General features: G+C 45.1%; 1 protein-coding gene across 1 annotated transcript in view; it reads left to right on the top strand.

The window, feature by feature from the left end:
* Positions 1 to 24,124, top strand: part of ppm1h (protein phosphatase, Mg2+/Mn2+ dependent, 1H) — a 31,855-nt gene that overhangs the window by 4,216 nt on the left and 3,515 nt on the right. The window contains exons 2-9 of the mRNA XM_018747164.2: positions 4,233 to 4,398; positions 8,951 to 9,295; positions 11,838 to 11,950; positions 13,014 to 13,098; positions 13,722 to 13,840; positions 19,717 to 19,780; positions 21,506 to 21,613; positions 23,923 to 24,074. Coding sequence (XP_018602680.2) covers positions 4,233 to 4,398; positions 8,951 to 9,295; positions 11,838 to 11,950; positions 13,014 to 13,098; positions 13,722 to 13,840; positions 19,717 to 19,780; positions 21,506 to 21,613; positions 23,923 to 24,074 — 1,152 coding nt within the window. The remainder of the gene's footprint in view (positions 1 to 4,232; positions 4,399 to 8,950; positions 9,296 to 11,837; positions 11,951 to 13,013; positions 13,099 to 13,721; positions 13,841 to 19,716; positions 19,781 to 21,505; positions 21,614 to 23,922; positions 24,075 to 24,124) is intronic.

Raw genomic sequence — 24,124 nt, 5'->3', positions numbered from 1 at the left:
ACGAATGTCAGCGTCACCACGCTGAATGAATGAAGAGGGTTGGGTAATGTTACTAAGGCAATAGTCTGTTTTTGCAAGGTGTCCCTCATTTCCATTGGGAGGTGGATTATGGAGCATGGAAAGGAAAGCTTATTTTTGGCAAATGCTGGGGAAATAGGGAAGGTGATTAAGCAGAAGTGTTGTGTTGCACAGTTCTGTATGGTCCCCTCACAGGCCTGTCAGTTCGCACGACTGCATATCTGACTGACAGAAGAGTTCATGTGAAACGATGTTCGCTTCATCAAGAGCCAACCAGGTCCGGATGCATATGGGCTTTTAGGAGCACAGGGGATCTCTGCTACCATAAGCTGGCAGGGGAAACATCTCTGTTCTTCTCCTTGTCTGCCACTTTGTCCTCTCTGTTGCGTTCAAAGAGTTTTGAACACGTATTCAAAATATTTTTTTAACACGCAAATCGGCCAACGGGTAGCGTAGTGGTTAGAGCTGTTGTCTTGCGATTGAATGATCCGGACGCAAATCCCCGCCCCCTCTTGTGGCGTTGAGAAAGGTGTTTACTCCGAATTTCTGCAGTAAAAATGACCCGACTCTGTCAATGGCTAAATGGAGTAATCGGTTTGCAGGAAACGAATCCATCTCACAGTACTGCATGTGCTTTCTAAAAAAGTATTTTGGCACTCTCGGAATATAAATATTGATGACCATTAGTGCCGTTTCTGACAACAGAATTAAACTGTCCTCAAAGACATTTCCAATCCAGTTCTATTTTTCTGCTGGCTCGGATTACATCCTTGGTGCTCAGAAGGAATGACAATGAGTCTGTTGTGGTCGCGACTTGTGTTTTTTTGATGACCTTGCAAAAAAACGACCGCCCGAGAAGGCGCCGTAAGCAGGGAAGAAATGGCAGAGCTGCATCCTACGATGCTCCTCGTCTGTACTCCGCTCGCTCTGCGGTCCTCAGCTTTTCCTGGGAAGAGTCTTAAATGTAGAGAGGATGATATTGGACTACAGTAATAGTAACAAAACTAATTAGCAGTATTTATGATGTCCTTCTGGAAATATGGCAAAATGAGAGCTGGTCTTGGTATGGCCACCCTGCAGTGCTGGAGTAGCTAGATGTTCCTTGAGCAGACAGCTCTGTTTAGTAATCCCATTTCTGCACACAACAGAGGGTGACTATTCCATTGTGAAGCACTCAGCGCTGGGCCTCTTTCTCTCTGTGACGCCCCAACGCGATAAGCTGCAAAACAGTCGAGCGAGCCTCTGAGAAGGACGGACTAAAACGAGGGGTTGTCCTGCATTGTTGCTTTTTAATAGTGTTAAATAATTAATTGTATTCACGGCACTGTGAAATTGACCTTTATGAAATGAGAACTGAACAACTGCTCATTGCTATTTGTAAATTTCACTTTGTGAGCCATTTATTGGTTTGTTTCAATAGCACAGGGAAATATCCAATTCTGTTCAGCAGCAGGAAGTTTATGTTTTTATTCATTTAGCTGATGCTTTTCTCCAAAGCAACTTACAATGTTGTTACTTACAATCATTTACCCATTTATACAGCTGGGTAATTTTTCCTGGAGTAACTGAGGGTAAAGTAAGGTACTACGGCCAGAAGTAAGATTCGAACCTACGACCTTTGGGTCAAAAGGCAGCAGCTGTAACCACTACACTAGTGGCTATTGAGGTGGCACAGTGGTTAGAGACATTGCCTTGCAATCAGTAGACCTGCTTTGAATTCCAGGAGCAAGGTACTTATCCTGAATGGCTCCAGGAAAAAAATGCTGTATAAATGGGAAAGTCGTAGGTTTGTATACAAAGCTGCGACTTTCCCGATATTGAAAGTCTCTCTGTGGGTCAAATTGTCTGATAAATGAAGAAATAAATTGCTAAAAATCCAACAGTTTTCCACAAATGGTGTGCAGGAACAGGGTTAGAGTGATCCAGAGCCATTCTCAGGAAACGCAGGGTGCGAGGTGGCGTATACTAGGGATGGGATGCACACAGAAGAGACACGCCAAGGCCAGTCATCAGTTCACTTGAGCCAAACGCCTTTGGACTGTGGCAGGAAGCCCATGCTGAAACTGAAAATTGCACTGCAAGTCAGTCAGAATAACTCAGCAGTGGCCTCTTTCTCTAATCTTGTTGCCAGTCTTGTGACCGCGCCGTTGTACGGAGTGACCGGAATGTTATCAAAATGTTTTGATTGAGACGGACTATATCTGTTTATGAAGTGGCGCCCACGTCTTTATCTCAAGGATATCTCCGGGAAGGCCACGTGCCCATTCGTAAGCAGTTTGGAACGTGACAGCTGGTTGTCGGCACGTGTCACGGAGCTGTACGAGCAGAGGCGCGTGTGTATAGAAAGTACAACTCGACTGCCTCTGCCCCTCCAATGCCCATACCCAAGAACATGAGCTGTAGACTGTGTGTCGTCTGCTTTGCCTTCTTGGCCAGTATGCGATGTTTGAGATGGCTCGTAAGAGGCAAGTATTGATGTGCGTGAAAACCATTCACTGCCCCTCAGTTATCCAGGGGTGACATTGAAGGCGTTTACGAATTTCCCCTTTTAAAGGTGCGACGGTGGACACTCTGCACCCTTGGAACACGTAACCAAGGTTTGCATGAACACAAATCTTTGAAATTATATTACTTCATTTATCTAATGCTGTTCTCCAAAGCGGCTCTTACAATTATTTACTCATTTATAGGGCTGGGTAGTTTTTCTTTTTTGGGGTAAGTAACTTTCTCGATGGTATTACAGCTGGAGGTGAGACTGAAACCTGCGACCTTTGGGTCCAAAGGCAGCAGCTCTAACCGCTACAGTACCAGTCACCCCATTAAAGTTCTAATACAGTTATTCATTTATAGGTGCTTCTGCAGCAGGTAGCTGCACTCTTTTGCCCCCCCATTCAGATGCTGTTTCAAACCAGGACTCCCTAATACGTAAAATAATGACCCAATAAACACATTGATGATGTTGTGTTCAGCACAGCCTCGCATATGACCGTCTCGCAGAGCTCATGCCCACATGGGATTTGCGAGCGTTGAGGTCTGGTGTGTGTCAGGTGACTGCATAGTGACCCAGCTAAGTGAACGCACTGGAATTTGTAGCTCCCGGAAGGTTCCTCTGATTTTCGGTGGCTTAAGGCACCGTTTTTCTGTCACTTCTTCTCTGAGCACCATTAGCTGTAAACTTGTTTCTTTTACATAGTATTAGTAGTAGTCACGTGAAGAATGTGGCTGTTTTTCTTAAAGATGATGATTAAATTTTGAGATGTTCGGACTTTAAGGTATTAAGCATTATTATTTTGTGTTTGGCTGAAGGCTTTGTACAAGACGACGTGCAATGCTAGGTGCGCTACGCAAAGCTACTCATCCAAATGAGAGAGCAATTTAACACGCACACTGAGGGAAATTTGGTCACTAATCCCCCAGGATCATGTCTTTGGACTGTGGGGAAAACGAATGAGCTTTGAACAAAGTGGACAAAAAGTTTTGTTTTTGGAAGTTTTTCAACCATCTTATCTAAGATGGCTAAGTAGCTAGCCTAGCACTGTGTAGCTTTGTCACCATTTTGTTTTGCTGTAGACTGTTAAGACTGTTTCTGCTCTTGCTGAAGAGAGCAGAAGCAAAGTTTCCGTTTCATTTTCGGGTCCCAACTTCACCTTTCCCTAGTATCCAGCTGCCATTTTACAGCTGGAATTAAAACACTGGTGGTGAAGTTGCATTATTTCTTCTCTCCACTCTGTAATTTCCTCAAACACTTTCACAAGGCTTCTGGGGACACTGAACTTAGCTAGGATATACTACATTTACATTTATTCATTTAGCAGACACTTTTCTCCAAAGCAATGTACATCTCATAGGAAATAAAAATACAACGTGCAGTTACATTAGCAAAGAGACTTAGATGCAGAAGCGTGACACTTAAGTGCAGTTAGTTTACTTTACACCATTTGAACCAATGTACATCACACAAATGGCTGAATAAAACTATTTTGCAGCTGCATATGCTATTTTTAAAGATTCATTGTTTGCCTCCAGCACAGTTTGAGAAGGAAATTCACGCTGGGTAGAGGTGTTACTGTTTGTTTAAGGACTGGGTAAATTAAAGAGTGCTGTGTAACGTACTTCTCCTTTCTGACTGCTCAATAAAGACTTCTCTTTGCGCACAAGATCATGTCATTGCCTGAGGTTACTTGGCCACATGACCAGTCTGCTGCTGTCCTCAGGGTTATCAATGCGGGGAAGAGCACGCTGAACGAGGACCAGGCCTCCTGTGAGGTGATGGTGGTCAAGAGGAAGCCAGGAGTGTCTTCCACCCCCAGCAAAACTCCCACTGCCAAGAGGAGGTCCTCCCTGCCTAATGGAGAGGGCTTGGGCCTGAAGGAGAACTCGGTGAGTTTTGAGGCCTGGTTTCTGTTGTCCTCTCACTTCTGCTTTCCCATCTACCATGTGTTCCTTTTCTCGTGCTGGTCTGGGTTCCCAAAATTCTGCTCCCCTCTGGACTTGCATCGCTCCTTCCTGCCACTCCATCGTCCTCCCCTTCCTTTCCCATGATTTTCTCTGACTGCTTACATTTTTTATTTAGCAGATGCTTGTCCCTGACGCAACATACAGTGATTAACTAATATTTAAGTGACACCTTGGTCCATGTAGCATTGCAAGGCACCATGACAGTAAACTCTGCACAATCATTCACCCATCTGCACACCAGGGTCACGTGGCACGCACATACCCTGTATATATAATTCAGAGTAACCAGTCCAGCTGAAACACATCTCTTTGGGCTGTGGGAAGAAACCAGAGCACAAAGAGGAAACCCCATGCAAACAAAGGGAGAACATTCAGCCTCACAAGAGACTGAGCTGGATTTCAGCCTATGTCCAAATGCTGGGTCCAGGTGCTGTGAGGCACCAGTGCTTCTCGCTGTACTACCATGCTACCTTGGAGCCTGTGCTGCTTAGCTTTTACTGCTGCTTGTTCATACCCCCCCCAGCCTGCTCCACATCATCTCTCATGTGCATCTGGACTGTGTGAGTCATGCACACTTGGCTGTGCAGTCCTGCAACCTATATAACTACTTGACCTGGCCAGTCTGCTTGGCTCACATCAGCCGACTGACAGGAGAGTTTCAGTGCTCCTGCGTTGGTGGAACAGCTCAGAAGGAGACACAGTTCTGCTGTATTATGTCCACAAAGGCCCGCTGTGCAGTGACCAAAGGTGAATACTGGCTCTGCAAGGGGGTGAGGCATCACATTGCTCAGTTTGCTTGTTACTATCTCACTCAGATGGTACTGACATTTCTTACTGAACCCAGGAGTTTCATCTAGTGTCTTATCGTTATATTCCACTCTTTAGCATAGGTGTAACAAAGGGGAGTGGGCAGAAAGGCGTGTCCCTTCTAATGTGCAAGGAAACACAAAGCTCGCCAATAACTTACATATAAGTCTAGAGTGTTATTGATAGTATTTTTTGGTCCCATAATACCTGATAAGTTGCTATGCCTCTCTGTTTTGTACAGGGGTGTCTGACATATTTTGACTAAGGGCCACAATCACTGTTGTGAACTGTTTCCAGGGCTACTTGTAAACTCACATACCTGAATTGTATAGATGCTGAACAGCACACTGATTTTAATAATAATTACAATTTTATATAATACAAATATTAATAAATGTAATTATACTGCAGTGTTTTAAATCTATCCACTGTTCTTGTGTGTACTAATGTATTAGTAAGCTGTATATATTAGCCTGAACTGGTGACAGTAGGTCCACTGTCCTGTCAGTGAGTGAGTGAGTGAGTGTTCAACTGCGAGGGGGCATGGTGGCGCAGGGGTTGTACTGGGTTCTGCTCTCTGGTGGATCTGGGGTTCGAGTCCCGCTTCGGGTACCTTGCGACGGAGTGGCATCTCATCCTGGGTGTGTTCACTCCCCCTCCAGCCTTTCGCCCTGTGTTGCCGGGTTAGGTTCCAGCTCCTCGCAACCCTGTATGGGACAGGTGGTTTCAGATGATTTTGTGTGTGTGCGTGTGCGTGCGTGCACCAGAATGGGGAAGAAAGGTGATTTAAGTGACTTTGAACATGGCATGGTTGTTGGTGCAAGATGGGCTGGTCTGAGTATTTCAGAGACTGCTGATCTACTGGGATTTTCATGCACAACCATCTCTAGGGTTTACAGAGAATGGTCAGAAAAAGAGAAAATATCCAGTGAGCAGCAGTTTTGTGGGTGAAAATGCCTTGTTGATGTCAGAGGAGAACAGCCAGACTGGTTCGAGCTGATAGAAAGGCAAGAGTAACTCAAATAACCACTCTTTGCAACCGAGGTATGCAGAAGAGCATCTCTGAATGCACAAGACGTTGAACCTTGAAGCAGATGGGCTACAGCAGCAGAAGACCACACCGGGTGCCACTCCTGTCTGCTAAGAACAGGAAACTGAGGCAACAGTTTGCACAGACTCACCAGAATTGGACAATAGAAGATTGGAAAAATGTTGCCTGGTGTGATGAGTCTCGATTTCTGCTGCGACATTCAGATGGTAGGGTCAGAATTTGGTGTAAACAACATGAAAGCATAGATCCATTGCCTTGTATCAACGGTTCAGGCTGGTGGTGGTGGTGTAATGGTGTGGGGGAAATTTTCTTGGCGCACTTTGGGCCCCTTAATACCAGTTGAGCATTGTTTAAGTGCCACAGCCTACCTGAGTATTGTTGCTGACTATGTCCATCCCTTTATGACCACAGTGTACCCATCTTCTGATGGCTACTTCCAGCGGGATAATGTGCCATGTCACAAAGCTCAAATCATCTCAAACTGGTTTCTTGAATATGACAATGAGTTTGCTGTACTCAAATGGCCTCCACAGTCACCAGATCTCAATCCAGTAGAGCAGTTCTGGGATGTGGTAGAACGGGAGATTCGCATCATGGATGTGCAGCTGACAAATCTGCAGCAACTGCGTGATGCTATGATGTCAATATGGACCAAAATCTCTCAGGAATGTTTCCAGCACCTTGTTGAATCTATGCCACGGAGAATTAAGGCAGTTCTGAAGGCAAAAGGGGGTCCAACCTGGTACTAGCAAGGTGTATCTAATAAAGTGTGTGTGTGTGTGTGTGTGTGTGTGTGTGTGTGTGTGTGTGTGTATATATATATATATATATATATATATATATATATATATATATATATATATATATATAAAGAATGTTCTTTATATTCTTCAAATCTTTTTTTTTTTTTTTTTTCTTTTACATGTATCTCGTAATCCACCTCTCTGTGACAAAGGGGACACAGAATTGGACAAGCAGGGATCTTGACTGCCGCATTATGCTATATGTATTAAAAATTATCTGCCTGAAATCATCATCCTGTCTAAGTTCTTGAGAGGAGGAATGCATCAGTATGACTAAGACTTGAGGGATCATGTAACAACTACGTCTGTCAAACCTAATTTGCTTAAATGCATTCTTTTACGCGAAATAGGAACACGGGAGAGGATGACAGACAGAGGAAGTGGGTTTCTTTGCCTCCGCTTCACCAAACATGTTGAATCGGCAGCTCTGCTGAAGGGAGAACGTGCCAACGCTTGCTGCCATGATTTCACAGGTCTCTGGAAAGTCTGTTTGAGTTAAGCAGATGGACGCCATGGGGGGCAAGAGGCCAGCAACGTACTCATTAATGAAGTGAATAGCACATTTATGGTAACTGGAGGAATAGCATCAACTGGAGCCCCCTGCCAACACACCAACAGCTGTTGTGCAGTTTGTCCATAGAGGGATGCCAACATTTAACTTTAGTCACCAGCTATATAAGCTCCTGTATGCCCCCCTCCCCATGCATATGCTCTAAATCTGAAGGAAACAGCATAAAGGCCACGAAAACCTTCAGTGTTCCTGAGAGCAACTGTGAAGAGTAGGAAATGCATCATTTGTTTATTTGCCTGAAATAAAAGAAGCACTCCCGTCCCAAGCCTGGGTTGTGTCATCCAGTGGATCGCTTCCCCTCCACGCTGGTGTCCCACAAACGCGATTCCCTGTCTGCCTGGGATGTTTCTCCCCAAGGTCATTCGATTGGATGGGGCCTGCCAGGTCCTCAGGCTATGACGAGACTTCTGTCTGTCTGAGCGATGTCTGGCTCATCTCACTCACTTTACTTCTACATCAGCTCTAATTGCTACTACCGAAATTGATTTCTTTTCCAGCCCGTCACTGAAGCCAAGACAAAGGTATTGACAACCAGGCCAGCCCGTGGAAATCCCAGAGCCTCGTCTGCCCAGTGTTGATGTTCTCATTCATATGACATGTTTTGCTATGAGCCTTTGCAAGTGTAACTACAGTCTGTGTGTGTGTCACTGCTAGTGAGCCAACCTAAGGACTGCGGTGCTCACGTGACCAGAGACCAATTCGATCTGGTTTATTTTTATAGAGCACTCTTCTCACACAGTAACACTGAGCGCTGAACAAAGGGATAAGACAAATAAACAAACAAGATAGTTGGCTCTATACTGAGTTGCTACATTATCCATGCAGTTACTAAAGCTATAAATATGCCTACTGCCTCCGGAGGAATTGGAAAACGGAAACTTCCAACCGAAAATCAAGGGAGGGGGGCAAAAAAAAAAACCTCTCGTGTCTGCCCACCCCTCTGGAGTATTCTAGATTAAAGGAGACCTTTAACTGAATTTACAACTAATAACATTATGGATGAGTGTTAACGTGATGTACCAGACCACTGTTATCTGTTCTGTCCAGGCAGAAGGTCTGATGTTTATAATTATTTAATTTCATAGCAGATGCTTTTAACCAAAGCAGCTTGTAATTTCTACAACTCCAGAAATGAGTGTTGTACTTCCTGTCCACTTACATTATCTACATTTCACTCAAGCTGCTCTCTCTCTCTCTCTCTCTCTCATTGGTGTCTCCTGTCATAAATACACCCAAAAACAGGATTCGGAAGGGTTGCAGTTCCACTACTGGGCCCTGTTTGATGGGCACGCAGGTTCCGGTGCCGCTGTGGTGGCCTCCAAGCTTCTGCAGCATCACATCACGGAACAGCTGCAGGAAGTGGTTGATGTGCTCCGCAACTCGGCCCTGCCACCGCCCACCTGTCTGGGCGAGGAGCCCAACGACATGCCGGGCAGCCACCGCGCTCTCACCCGGGCTGCCTCGCTCCGGGGGGCTGCTGGTGCGCCAGGATCACCCAGCGCCCCACCTACACGCTTCTTCACCGAGAAAAAGGTCCCCCACGAGAGCCTGGTGGTGGGTGCCATTGAGAACGCTTTCAAGGACATGGTGAGTGACATCTGTCTTGGTATGTTGGTGTAGAACACCAGGGCTCCTCAGCCATGCTGCTGAATGGATTGATAATAAGCTACCTCTGACAGAGCACTTTACTGCTCCCAGTGAGCTCTTCTGGTGCGGGCTGTCCATAGATGATTCGAAAGGCTATAGACATTCCCTCCACTCACCAGGAGTCACACTTAACACCTCCAGTGACCCTCTGGTTTTGTTTGAGGCGCCAGCTGTTGTCTATTCTTACTGATCATCTGTTGTTTATAAGTGCCACGTTAACGTCCACAAATGTTCAGCAACGCTGACGTTGATTCACTCCTTTGCGCTGTGGACAGACAAGTGACCCATCTACTCTTGATGGCAGTGCATCTGGTGGGACCCGACAGCCGTCACAAACCTACAGACGCTATCTGTTTGGTCACACATTGGAAACCAAAGCGGTAGCCTTTAATATTTAATCGTATCTCCTTAACCACTGCAAAGCTCTCTCGCTCATTACGGTGCAGTGGCACTACAGCGGCTTTTCCAGCACCAGAGAAAAACCAACCTGATGGGTGTGTCCTGGTAGTGTATAGTTAGTCAGTGCTTTGAATAAGTATTTATGTTAAAAAGTTGTCTGTCACAGCTGTTTCAAGACACAGTTGTAAGGATGTATCCACTAAAGCTTAGTGGTGCAATATTAGAGTTAAGTGCATCTCCACATACACTGTGGTTAAGGGACGTCAGGACTATTTTGAGGACTAACTGACAAAGGGCCACTAGATGGCAGTATGGTGTAACAAACAAAACCCTTTACGCTTTTTCCCTCCAAAATACTGCATGAAAATATTTGAATTTGGCTGTCCTGGCATGGATTTTATAAACAATAGCATATGTCTGTTTTCACCCACATCATGCTGGTGTGAAATGATTTATACATTTTGTAGTCACGGTAAACCAGATTCTGGGAGAAACCAAAACATGGTACCGTGCTCAGAGATGCTGTAAATATTTGGAACAAAATTGAATCCGTCTTCTCTTGTTACCTTCACTGTTTCATTGTAAAGTATTGAAAATGTTCTTTCTCAGGGTAATGTTTGCTGCTGTAATTGAGTTAAAGTGTTTGAGGCATGCGTCGCCTTTCATTTGGTATGGGGAAAAAAATGCATCTGAAGGATGTTTTCGCTTTCCCCTCTTTCTGAACTGGTGCACTAAGAAAACATATAGCTGCACAATGTTAAATTTCTCACCAGTGGAAACCTTTTTTTTAAATTTTCTAAATCTAACATGATGAGGTAACGCACAAAGCAAATACCAAACCTTGAAGTCAATTCTCATTAATGGGTATTAAATTCTGAATCATTAAAAATTAAGTGAAATCAAAAATAAAAGTTAAACTAAATTAAAGATGACATATCTGGGGATGCCTATCCGCAACACCAGTAAGAGGGCAACGCTTCGTACTGTGTCCTCTTTTAGAGCCAAAAAATGTACCGTTGAGTTTATGTTGCATGAGCATTCCAGTCGATTCAATACAAATGGGGTTCAGACTAAATTGAGCTGAAATTTTAGAGCCTGTCTCACTCAAGCATTGTTTTGTTCAAACAGATGTAGATGTTTTGAATAGCAGTGTTTTTCATTTGTGGCATTACGGGATTCCAGCGCTTATCCCTACATATTCTGTCTTGAATCCGGTCTCCCATCAGAGTCACACTGGCATACCGCCTCCTAAAGTGAAGGACACAGGTAGGGAGATGGCATACTTATCACACGTTGTTACTGCATCCCCACGCATTCCCTGCACGCGGTACAGTGCCGACCAGATGGGTCACTGATCACTAAGGAGAAGGTGCAAGAGATGCTGCAGAAAGTGAGCTGCACCCTCAACCTCAGCACCAGTTCCAAGGAGCTTGCAGTTCTTGAGGTGCCTTTTCCTCCTGCAGCCAACAGTGGTATCTTAGTGCCGCTGTACGATGTTCCCGTGCTCCACTTTTTCTCCCATGCGATTGCATGCAGCGTTCCATTACTTTCAGAGAAAGTCCCCGAGGCTGGATTAAATCAAACCTGCAAGATTCTAATTATACTCCGTTTATTATCTTAAATCTCACAATTACCACATGCCGTTTGGTGGCCAACGTTGTCATATTTCAGTGTTGAACTACTGGAATATTTTGCTAACAAATATTAAATATGGCACCTTAATAATTAATTTTGCTATTAATAATTCAAGTAAGTTGGTAATTAATGTAATGGATTTTTCTACTTTACTGGTTTAATTAATGTCTTTAATTAAACACAAAATAGACGGAGCTTAGGAGCTACAGGAGATGCATTTATTTGTTGAGCTGTGAACATACTTGTTTCTCTTTCCCAACTAAATTATATCTTTGCTTTTTTGATATTTCTGTTGTGTGTATCCTGAGAACATTTGGTATTTTTTTTTTTATATTTGCAAAAAGAAACTGAAAATAATATTGTAAAACTGAATGTGTGATTCTACATGAAAACGACTCTTGTCGTCCAGCTAAACAGTGGATTGGTTCTTTTATTTGTGTGTGTGTAGGACACACAGATTGAGAGGGAGAAGGCCGTGTACAATATCTCGGGAGGCTGTACTGCTCTGGTCGTCATCTTCCTGCTGGGAAAGCTGTACGTGGGCAACGCTGGTGACAGCAGGTGAGGCTGCGGGACACTTGTCACCCTTCTGCCTGCCTGGATTCCACTGAAAAATCTGGCTTTGGCTAAACTGATTGCGGGTGGAGCCCTTCAGGCTTCAGAGGCAGCTTATTATGGACAAAAAGACAGAACCTGCACAAACCGTGTTGCTTTTACACTTCTAATACCTGAAGATGTGGCGTATTTGTAGTGTAACGTATTTGAAGAAGAATAAGGTCATTCTGTTAATTGAGTTTGTTTTAGTGAGGGTGGTGGTAAGATACTCCCCATTGAGTCAGAAGATTAAAATTAATTAAAAAAAAATAAATTATTAAAATTAATTATTAAATTATTAAAAATTATTTAGAGCAAACTGAGTATATAGCAGTGACGCTGGACCCACTCACAAGCCATAAAGGAGGATTGTTATATCCTGCCTCTGGCTCCACGAAGAGTGACACCAGTTCACTGACATGTTCATTTATAAGGATGAGCCATGGCCAGCAGGTACCTCCACCCACAATTCCACAGCATCAGGAGGCAGACGACAGCAGCCTGCAGAGCACCGCTGTCACACAAGCACTTGTGTCAGTCAGAGAAGTGCTGACGGTGCAGGTCTGTAGAGCTCAAGGAACCCATCACCAGCCTTGCAAGGCTACCTGAACCGTATCGATGTCCCCTGATGGTAAACGTGCCAGGAATGTGAGCTTTTATTATTCACTAGGTCCAAATCCATTCGTTCTACACCCTGCCAAGGGTTCGGCCTGCCCGATTTAAAAAAAAAAATGCAGAAAAGGTTGAATGTTAAGCGTGGTTCCAAGCAGCCTGCTTGACCCAGTCCAGACAGAAGGGGGTGTAATAGAATGGAATTTCACAGCCACCTGTGCTTTTGAAAAGAGGGGGACACTTCTCTCCTGTTCTGACCTTATAGTGGTGTTCTCAAAGTGGGTAGACACATGTATCCAAGGAATGATTTAAGTGCTAGGTTGTTTTTTTTTTTTGAAAAACCATCCCAGCTTTTTTATTCTGGTATCCTACAAACGTGTTTTGCTATATGTTCTGTAAATTGCCGTTTGTCTTTCAGGGCCATCATTGTCCGTAATGGCGAAATCATCCCCATGTCCACAGAGTTCACCCCCGAGTCGGAGAGACAGAGGCTGCAGTTTCTGGTGAGAAAGTGTCTTATTTTTATTAATTAAATTCACAGATGCAGGGGGAACCGTCTTTATAGTCCGTCTGGGCCGAGGAAGGCAGAGTATGACCGGCTGTTACACATGGCTACAAATGAAGGCCCCCGGCTCGGTTTGTGTGGAGTTTGAGTGGCTGCCCCATGTTACTGTGGGTTTTCATTCCCATGCTTCAGTTTCCCCTCCCAGCCCAAAGACAGTCCAAGGCAGCAGAAGGTGATGCTAAGCATTTACATTTATTAATTTAGCTGACACTTTTCTCCAAAGCAACTGACAATGTCAATCTACCCATTTATACAGCTGGATAATTTTACTGGAGCAATTTAGGGTAAGTACTTTGCTCAAGGGTACTACAACTGATAGTGAGATTTGAACCTGTGACCTTTGGGTCAAAAGGTTGGGTCCTGCCTCTTTAGGTACATAACATCACAGTGGACCTCTGCCACACTATGATGAATTTTGTTAATATTAATAATTCTAGAAGTAGTGCAAGGACAACGGGCACAACTAGAAGACTAGTGGCCAGCACGTCTTTCTCCTTTAACCCTAAATACAGGGCAGGAAGAGAGTAAAATCAGAGTAAACACAGTGTTTCTACCTTGTAGGCATACATGCAGCCCCACCTTCTGGGGAACGAGTTCACGCACCTGGAGTTCCCGAGGAGGGTGCAGAGGAAGGAGGTGGGCAAGAGGATGTTATACCGGGATTACACCATGAATGGCTGGTAAGTCACCAGAACATGCGTAAGCCCCCCCCCCACCCCCCCAAGCGACATAATGACACTATGCTGTGAATTACTCATCTCATGAGGCTGAAAATTATTCGATCTGTGCACACCTCCCAGCACGTGTTTGTGCATAATTATATCCTCTTTATCCTTTGTGCATGTTCTTCATTATACAGCCCACTTCGGTCCATTTGTCTCTAGACGTCATGGGTGCAGGCTGTGAAAATTATGTGAAGTTACGAGATTGTGTTCCCGTTGCATTTTTGCGGGTTCTCTGCCTCACGCAGCAATAACTGTGACGTGCACCTGGTTATGCCTTCACAGTTCTTACCTGACATCACTCAACAAGAAAAGGGAAACAGCCAGTTTTGTCTGTTCATTCTCTGGGTTACAAAAATGTACACCTGAGCTGTTTGATGATGAATAAGGCATTTCAGGTATGAGTCACCAGTACCGTGTTACCCTTTATTAATACAGAGTATTGTGAGGCTTGTTTTCATGTCCCTTTTTTATAATGTTGGGCTTAAACAGGTGTGGTTAGATGTGCCTTTTGTCACAGTCTGGCTGTAAGATATTGTGAAAGAATAGCTTTTTTTTGGGCTTTTTGTTAGTGCATCTGTGCAGAAAATGAAAAATGTGTCCGTCGCACATTCGCAGCCCACTCTGTGTCCACTTACTCCCCGTTTCCAGGAGGCAAAGATCCCAGATCCCTTAAGGGCAAGAGGAGGGAAAATGTATTTGGTTGTCTAGGAGACCCGCCCCCCTCTATTCTCCCAGTCTCCACTCCGACTTCACACGAGCCCCCCCCAACACCAGCCCAGCATCCTGATTGGACTAGGAGGTCTCATGTGAAGTGTGGCGTTCGCCCGCAGACATTGGTGTACTTTGCAGATGATTGGCAATGAAAGTAGTGGGTGGGTGAAGGTGTATGTCAAGGGGGGGTATCTGGAGCCCCGGTGAAGAAACCGATAAATCTGCCCCTCTGCCCCATCTCCCTAAATGCCACCTCCTTGACCGGGGACAGGTGTCCCAGTACTTTTGCAGCTTCTCACTGTCTACATGGTATGTGACAAAGTAAGTGAATGACACATATTCCAATAATTCTGCCCCATTGTGCTGCTGTGAGGTAGATCAAACCGCAAAAGTCCTGGTTCACATCGAAATGAAAGGTTGCTTAAAACTTGAATATTCTTACCTCGCTCTCGTGCACGGTTCACACAGACAACGTTATATGATCAATAACACGATCAATAACTCAGCAGCGGCCCTACTACAGAAAACAATGGCTCTGCTGGTGATCGTGTGTGTGCCGCCGCAGGTTTCCGGCTTTCCATCTTAGGCCGTGAGCGATAGAGCCGAAAGAGTCCAGCTGAGCAGAGGACTGCATGGTTCTGGGTTCCTCTGGAGCAGGATGGGGTGCTCCTGTTGCAGCAGCTCATACAGATGTAGCTCTGACCCAATAGTGGCTCCAGTATAAGAGAGGAGCAGTAGATGGCGTAGTGGTTGCAGCCACTGCCTTCCCTTCAACTGCCCCACGTTCAAATCCCACCTCCGGTTGTATTATCCCAAAGCTGCGGGACAACTGGTAGTGTAGCGGTTAGAGCTGTTGCCTTTGCACCAAAAGGTTGCAGGTTTGAATCTTTCTATACTCGTAGAGAGTGTCTTTGAATCTAAATTGCTCCAGCAAAATTACCACCAGCTATATATATGGGTAAATAATTATAAAGCAGCTTAACCTTGTAAGTTGCTTTGGCAAAAAGCAACTCATTAAAGAATAAATGTAAATGTAAGCAAATGATTCACCCTAAATTGCTCCAGTGAAAGTGACCCTGATAAATGGGTAAATAAGTGTAAGTTGCTTTGGAGAAAAGTGTCATATAAATACATGTGAAGGTGAGGAGGAGCTGGTCCTCTTGGCTCGGTTGCTTTGTATGTGAAATTAAACACGTCCTGCAGGTGGAAATTCTAAGGGTAGGAAATAGGCTGTTTGCTCATGGTTCAAACTGTGTGACCGGGTGTAAGGGGAAAAAGATTATTGGAAATATCGATTAGAAGTGCGTTTCAACGGATTAGCATCAAGGAGTCAGCAGCGCTTGTGCATGTGAGAGATGGAGAAGGTTTGCGGTGAACAACCAGTTTGTGTGTGTGTGTTGCTAAAAGATTGTGTTCCCTGGAAGCTAGTAATGGAGCCTGCACTCTAATCAAGGATTTGGGACTAACAGCATGGCATTCTTGACTGTGCGTGCACATACACACACATCCCTACACCTTGCTCCCTCACACTCCCTAATCCTTCATCTCTGCTGCCTGCCTCTGAGATGGAATTTGCCCGACGAAGCATTGCTCGGTAGGGGCAGCGGGTGCAGTGATGGATGCGTCGTGGTGTGTGCGTTTTGCATGCGCAAGCGCTCCTGTGCCCCGGTTGTGGGGCGTAGCAGACACCCGACCCGCAACGGTGATCGATGGTTTCCCGCTCAGCGAGCTTGCGCACACCTCTGGATCTGCCTTTTAGAAGAAAGGGGCAGAATGGTATCATCAGTACTGCGGCTGATCCCACTTCTACCGGGTCTTCCCATAGATGCACGGGATGCTCACCCTGCATGTAGCTGATGTTGTGCAGCACATAGAGGAAAAAGATTAAAGCGGTAGAACAAAACTAAGCGGTGAACCTGCCGGGACTTTAGTACATTTTACATTTATTCATTTATTTGATGCTTTTCTCCACAGCGACTTGCAATGTTAAGGTACTCGCAACTAGTTACCCATTTATACAGCTGGGTATTTTTTCTGGAACAATTTAGGGTAAGTACCTTGATCAAGGGTACCACAGCTTGAGGTGAGGCTTGAACCCGAGAGCTTTAGGTGGAAAGGCGGCAGCTCTGACTGCTACGCTACCAGCTGCCCCCATGAAGTGATTTAATGATATGCTGAGATTTAATGATTTAAAATTTAAGAAGAAATGTCATGATACGCTAACTTTTGTCTACAAGGAGACGGTGATAAGACGTGCCACATGACACAGTCACTTAAGGCTGTCTGTGTGACTCGCGAGACTCTTTACTGGGTCCAGTCCCAGAAAGGCACCGTGCAAAGACCCCCGTGGTGCCCTGTGAACCAGCAGCAGCGTTTCCTCTAGATATTCCGTGTCTTTTTTTACTGCGGTGCAGCTGTCTTGTAACTGGAGCGGTTTCAAACGATGCGATTCTGTTTTAAGAAATATTATAATTCCTCTTGAAATTTCTAAATATAATGTTTTAATCCAGTGATATCGTGTTAGTCATTCCCTTTTGGATAAAAGGAGCCTGCTGAAAGTCTTAATTCTAGCTGAGGTGAACCACGTGCAAGGCGGAGAAGAGGCTTCTGGGGACAGCCGTCACGTGGATCCTTGGGCGCAGAGAGGCAGCACTGAGGTGGCATGAGTTCTTCTCAAGAGAGATGCTTGAAAGTTCCTCAGACAAGGCTGGTTAGTCGCAGTAGTTACTCTCAAGAAAAACGCAAAAGCTCAGCTCTTTAGGCGTTCCCAAAGGAGGCGGGAGGTACCATTAAATTTGGCTGTTCTGCACACCCGTTGCTACGGTGCGATGTAGCTGTAGGCTGTTTGTCGGGGACGCCTGGTACTGTAGTGGTTAGAACTGTTGCTGCCTTTGGACCCAAAGGTCACAGGTTCGATTCTCACCTCCAGCTGTAGTACCCTTGAGCAAGGTACTTACCCCAAATTGCTCCAGTTAAATTTCCCAGCAGTATAAATGGGTAAATAATTGTGACCTTGTAATAACTGTAACCTTAACATTGTAAGTTGCGTTGCAGAAAAGCGTCAGATAAAAGAATAAATGTAAATGTCTGAGCCTCAGCTACAGTCAGTAGCCATGGTTATAATGCCCTTGCAAAGATTCCGGTGATACTTACAGCATCTAAGTAATATCCCATGGTTCAAGAGGTCACAACTTAAATAAATTCCCAGATCTTTATGAAAATATGACATGGAAACCCATTTTATCTTCTGCTTTTTCATGAACACATTAGAAATAGGCTTTCAAAGGCATCCTGCATTTAGAACCTTTAAAATGCGGCGCAGTATCGACACACCTCCACACCCGCCTGCTCGCACCAGAAGGACGGGAAGCCGGAGGTGAGTCTGGAGCAGGTATTAAAATCCACATTCATTTGCTCCAGTTATGCTGTCAGACTCAGTTAATTTCAGACTTGTCAGACAAGGAGGTTATTACAAATACATTTGTGTGTTTTAGTTCCAGCCCCTCAGGGGAGCGACAAACTTTCAACATCTTTGCAAGCAGCCCTTTGATTTTGTGCTGTCGGTTGGGGGGTGAGGGAGTCTCCAATTTCTGGGTGACATTATTTTTGCTCTTTCTATTGAAGGTGAAATGATAAAGGAGAGGATTCCTGTTCGGTGGGGATTCTGGGTATTTCTATGCCATGCTGCTTCACCCCGACAGAGAAGTGCTGACTGTGGAAGTAAGCGCAGCACGAAAGGCATATGGTCTCTCAAAAGTTCCTCCAGTACGTTCTGCTCTGTAATCCTCTCAGAACGGCCAGACCGAAATAGCCAAAATGACAACTGTCGCGTTGAGCCTCCAGATTGAAATTGCTTTTGCCCGTTCATTATGTCAGATTTTTAAAGACGTGCAGCTACAGGAAAAAAAAAATTTGCAAATAAACTTCCCACATAAGGTGGAAATAGAATACCGAGTGGGGCTTCCAGTGACAGCTGTGCTTCTCACATACCAGAGAAGTACCAAGAGAACCTTGCTCTGTACCACCATGTTAAATCCCAACGATAATTTGTACTCTCACCCCAACAGCCTCACCCTGGCAAAACAATACCCAAGTTCCTGTGGAACCCAGGGTCTTTGGGAAGTGGTGTCTCCAAAGGGCCTTCCAGCCCAAGCCACCAGTTGTGGGACACCTCTCATGGCACTGAGATCACTGGACACACTGGACATTCTCACAAATGCTTAGTGCTGTGCACTACATTGCCAGACTTTGGCTTACTAATCCCGTGCGCGGTGAAAGCGTTTGGACAGGACGAGTCTGGGAGGCCCACTGTGTTGCCTTCATCTCTCAGTCAAATGAAGATACTGCAATAGCCAGTATCTGAAGTCTCATAACGCGGGGATGGGAACGGATTGCGAGACGTCTCCTCGGCCACATTAAGAATTCTGTTTGATCTGTTCTCTCTCCATATGGCGACTCCTTCGAATGAACTCATTAAGGCCAATCGAAAAGAAAGGGATGTATTTGGTTCCAGACTAACAACAACAACAGAAATAATGCTGTCAGGCCAAAAGTTAATTTGCCTGACATCTTTATCAAAGAGTGCTGGCTGTGCTGGAGTAGCCTGGGAAAACTGTAGCACATGCTGCTGTTTTTGGCAGCAAAATAGAAGAGACAGCCCTTATTGGTCATCAGTGTTTCATTCCAGCAACCACCCAACAGCCTGTGTGAGGCTGAGCCTCATTGTTCTCCAAGAATTAAGAATATCTGCAAACTCATGCCGAGTCCTCAAAAATCAACCGTTTAAAATAAACAGAATACATGAGATACTCAATGGGCACATTTGTGTTGTCAAAATACTACACTATCAGCAGTGTGAGCAAAAACAAAGGTGTGTCTTTTGTACCCTGATATTACATCCAGTGTTTTAGTTCCCTTGTTTCTTGCAAGCTCAGATGTGTTTTCCTTTCTCTCATGGGCAGTGACTGATTGTTTTATTTTCCTGCTCAGTGCTTCTTACTGAAAGGGAGGCTCAGCCCCAGGTCTTCGGAGGGGCCGTGAAATGCCATTTCGCTGAAGCACACGTCCGGTGAAGGGTCCATAAAACAAAAATCCATTAGTGTCTTCTCTTCTGTGTGCAGGGCATACAAAACCATTGAAGATGATGATCTCAAGTTTCCCTTAATTTACGGGGAAGGCAAAAAGGTAAGAGAGCATCGCGCTTGATGACAAAATTACTCCCTTGGCCTTGTACGGCCGTCGGGGCCGCAAGCAGCCGAGGGGTCCAATTGGTCTGGTGCTGTCGTGGCGTCCAGTGCCAAGAAGAGTGGCAGGTGGGGCTGCTGCTTGTCGCCGAATGCTGCTCAGCCTTCTGGGATTGAACCTGCAGTGCTTAGCTGGGAGGAGGGCACATAAAGAAGCTCTCACCCAAGACAGACGCGGGCTGCGGTGTGTGAGACACGAAGCACACCGGGGCACACAGACGGCAGGTTAAATGAAGCTCAATATAGATCTGCGGTAGCTCCTGCTGGAAAAAAAAAAAGCATTTGGAGGGAAAAACTTCGTTTAAATGTGCAGGAGAAAGCTTTAGGGCTAGAATTCATGTAGGTAGCGAGCAAACACCTGACCAGAAGACCATAGGTTTTAGTCCCAAAAAGGACATTTTCGTACCTTTGAGAATAGTACTTTACCTGAACTGATTGAAATATCAGCCACATGAAGCCAGTGATTAAACTGTAAGCAAAGGTGTTGGTTTAAATAAGTGTCAAGTGAATAATGTAACACAGTGCAACAAGGTATTATAGCCATGTGTTGTGCAGGAGTATAGCAGGAAGGGCAGGTCTAACCCCAAGAAGCATTTAAGCTCACATCGAACTTCTGTCAATAAGTGTAACGTTTGGGTTTTGCTTGCGGAGAAAACGGCTGGGTTCTACTTTGAAGCGAGGTAGAGATGGATGGGAGGATAGATGAACACAGGGAGCTTTGTGGGAGGCGCAGCACTTCAAAGGCCGGCGAAGAGGCTGCCGGGCCAAAGAGTGAACAATTAATCCCAGGATGGTTCTTCGTCTTTGCCCCAGGAACTCCTGCTCTTTGAAACGCCCCCTCCTTCATACGCTCGCGCTCACGAATCTGATCCTCATGCTTACCACAGCTCCCGAACCTCGTTTGTTTCACATTTGATATATTTTCAATTAGCCCTACTCTCGGAGCTCGGCGGCATAGGACCCTTTAAGCAGCAGCAGGAACGACCAAAAGAATGAAAACAAATTTTACGGCGTGCACAAATGAGGAGCCTCACTTCTCCGATGGGAAGATAGAGGTTGTGAAGGAATTTGTGCAACTGTGAGGCAGAAAAAAATTTTCCTCTTGTATCCCAGAACACAAGAGATGGAGCCAATGAGTTGTATGAAGTTGTTAATTCATGTACCCAAATAACGTGTATACAGGTGGTCCCCGGTTTACGATGGGGTTACGTTTCGCGAAACCCATCAGAAGTCAAAAATATCGTAATTCGAAAATGCTTTTACACCTAACACACACCTCTGCGTGACAGACTGGGAGATGCGGATCGCTACTGCTGCCCAGCATCGCGAGAGAGTATCGCACCGCATATCGCTTGCCCGGGGGGGGAATTCAAAATTCAAAGTACAGTTTCTACTGAATGTCTATCAGCAGCTCACCATCGTAAAGTTGAATAAATCGTAAATCAAACCATCGGAAATCGGAGACCACCTGTATATTGAATCATTTGTGATAGGGCAACATAAGTTCAGCCGTTGACCTTTGGAGTTCAGATCCAGAGGGATGAAAAGACCCACCAAACTAGCACGAATTCCAAGAGGAGCTCTGATAATATATTTAAGAAAGGAGAACAAAGCAAAGCTGCGTGATTGGACAAGGCATTTTTTTTATGCCTTTTCTTTGCCACAGGCACGTGTAATGGCTACCATTGGTGTCACACGAGGCCTTGGAGACCACGAGCTCAAGGTGCACGACTCCAACATCTACATAAAGCCTTTCCTGTCTTGTTGCCCAGAGGTAACACATTTCCTATCATTCCTCTTTTTTCAGTGTTGGGATCAGAGACTGAAACAGTACTACAGCAGAAGGGCACAGTGCAGTGAGCATTTGTGATATTTCTCAAATCTATATTATTAATGCCTCCTCAAAAAATAGTTTTAACATGTACATACATGATTTCAGGCCAAAGTTTTCGGTTTTGGCAGTTTGAACTTTGCCACATGATCAGGCTTGTTGGGGTAGTTGTACGAGTTGTGATACAAAGATCTGAAGTTCGGTTAAAAGAACAGTAATCACGACACAGGCTGTTGTAATCATATCTTTAGATACAAAAGGATTTCTGTGATTTATAAATAATTTATAAAATGTGGTGGAGCACAGCACAAAGGAATGGGGATAAAGAACTTAATTGTTCTTCAGTAGTGAATCCAGTTAAGTCTGGACGGTCTTGAGACAAGACCACTTTTCACAGATTAAATTGCAGTTAATTACAATTGACTGCAAATTGCAAGGACAGGGTCCAGCTTGTACAGCCTGCAACCATAAAAATGTGATACCAAGGTGTATTATGTCTGATGTGTAAACTAATCTTGTCTTAATCCTTAGCAGGTCTCAGACTGTTCACTATGCATTCGTCAGAGAAAGAGGTTGAACTCGCACTGCTCAGTCCTATGGGTAGTGCAGGGTCATTGTTGGGTTAGGCTCTACCAGAGTGAATGCAGAATGAGTTGATTCCCTGATGATAAAAGCTTAGAGCCAGTGCAAAAAAATGCAGACAGTGTGGAAGTCAGGAGCTTGGAGGCAAAGAATGACTTTTCATCAAGGCAAGTGGAAGAAATGGACACTCTGCCCTTCACTTTTTGATGTTGAACTCATGGTGATAAAAACTTTCTTCATGCCAGAAAAGTAGAACCATTTCCAGGAATGTACTGGTCTCCAGTACCACACAGTCCTCAGCATGAGGTAGCGTTTGCTTTATGATCAGTGTTCCTCCGTCTTTTTCCCACTGATGTTTCAGTACAGTTGGTGTGGAGCACATGGTCTTTCCTGCTTCAGTTTGAATCATTTTCTTCTTGCTTCAGGAGCTCTTCTCATGAGATGATATCAATATCTGTTTGTGAAGCCTGTATAACCAGGCGATAAAAAGTACTTCAGGGGACCTGTGTGGTGGCTGGTTCCTCTGGGCTGTGCATCTATGTGATGTTCTTTGCTTTTTAACTGCACAGGGCCAGAGGAGGACCTGGAGTTATGAATGTAAATATGCTAAATGCTGGGACTCGTGCTCTCCTTGACATGACAAGGTTTTGGACAACATCATACACATTTCCCTCTTCCCTCTACTGAAAAGCATTATGATCACCCATGTGTCGCCGAGCAGGCGCAGGACACATTAACTAGAATGTAGATCATTTTCACAGTCTTGGAGTCACATAGAGAGCCAGCTGTCCATGCAGAGTGGAAGCTGTCAGTTGTAGGGAGATGATATGCTTAAAATGCTGGCCTCCAGGGAGCAAACAATATTGGAAAGCAAACCTAGTGCTAGCCAGGGCTATTACTCACACACAAACACCATTGCGCGGGAGGGAATGGAGGTGGGCCAGGTGTGGTCTCCACATCTCTCAAGCAATGCATTAAGACAAGGAGACTGGCAGTACAGAGGGGAGATGAAAGACATGCTTGGGTTGAGCATTTGAGAGGCGAGATTTTTAAAGCAGCGTGAAATAAGGTGTGAACCCTCGGTGATCCTACATATGCTCCTCTCTCACAAAAGAACACTGGGAATATGTTGGGTTGCAGTGTTGTTTCTGGAAATCGCTCATTTTGGCCCAAGAAATGGTTTCTTAGTGAAAAGCCAGAGCAGTGAGCGGTGAAAAAGAGGACACTATATTACATGGCGATTTCACTGATGGCCATATGCCCAGATGTTCCCTTTCACCACAGTTATTTGGTGAAAATACAAAGCAATCTAGTCTAGGGAAAGTGAGCCCTCTGTTGTAAAATGGCGTTTTGGATCTGGGGCCATGGTGAAATGCTGAGTAAATATGAGTGCACTTTCGTTCAGGAGCCGCAGCTGCAAGGCTGCCCGTCAGAAGCCCTGTGCTGGAACTGTGGTCCACAGCTAGTGGTCTAAAGGTTATGCAACTGCACTTGAGACTAAAGAATTTCCAAATCACATGTACACTTGTGTTCATTCTAAAGTTGACCAAGTTGTAAAGTATTAATTTGTCGCATAAAATTCCAGAATTTCATCTTCCTGAAATATCTGCTAAGCAAACAAACAAAACATAACATCTCCGAATGCCTCCCTTCTTCCCCCGCACCCCCAGGTAAAAGTGTACCCATTGACGCAGTACGAGCACGGAGCTGACGATGTCCTGGTGCTGGGCACAGATGGCTTGTGGGACGTGCTCTCCAATGAGGAAGTGGCGGAGGCGGTCACCAGCTTCCTGGCCAACTGTGACCCAGACGACCAACACAGGCACGTGTGCTCCTACAAGACGGTGTGCTCAAGACCGTTAGTGGAGGGCC

This window comes from Scleropages formosus, chromosome 2 (assembly GCF_900964775.1).
Source record: "Scleropages formosus chromosome 2, fSclFor1.1, whole genome shotgun sequence".
In the NCBI taxonomy this organism is placed as follows: domain Eukaryota; kingdom Metazoa; phylum Chordata; class Actinopteri; order Osteoglossiformes; family Osteoglossidae; genus Scleropages; species Scleropages formosus.
Note: the sequence above shows the minus strand (reverse complement) of the source record. Positions and strands in the feature narration are given on the sequence as shown.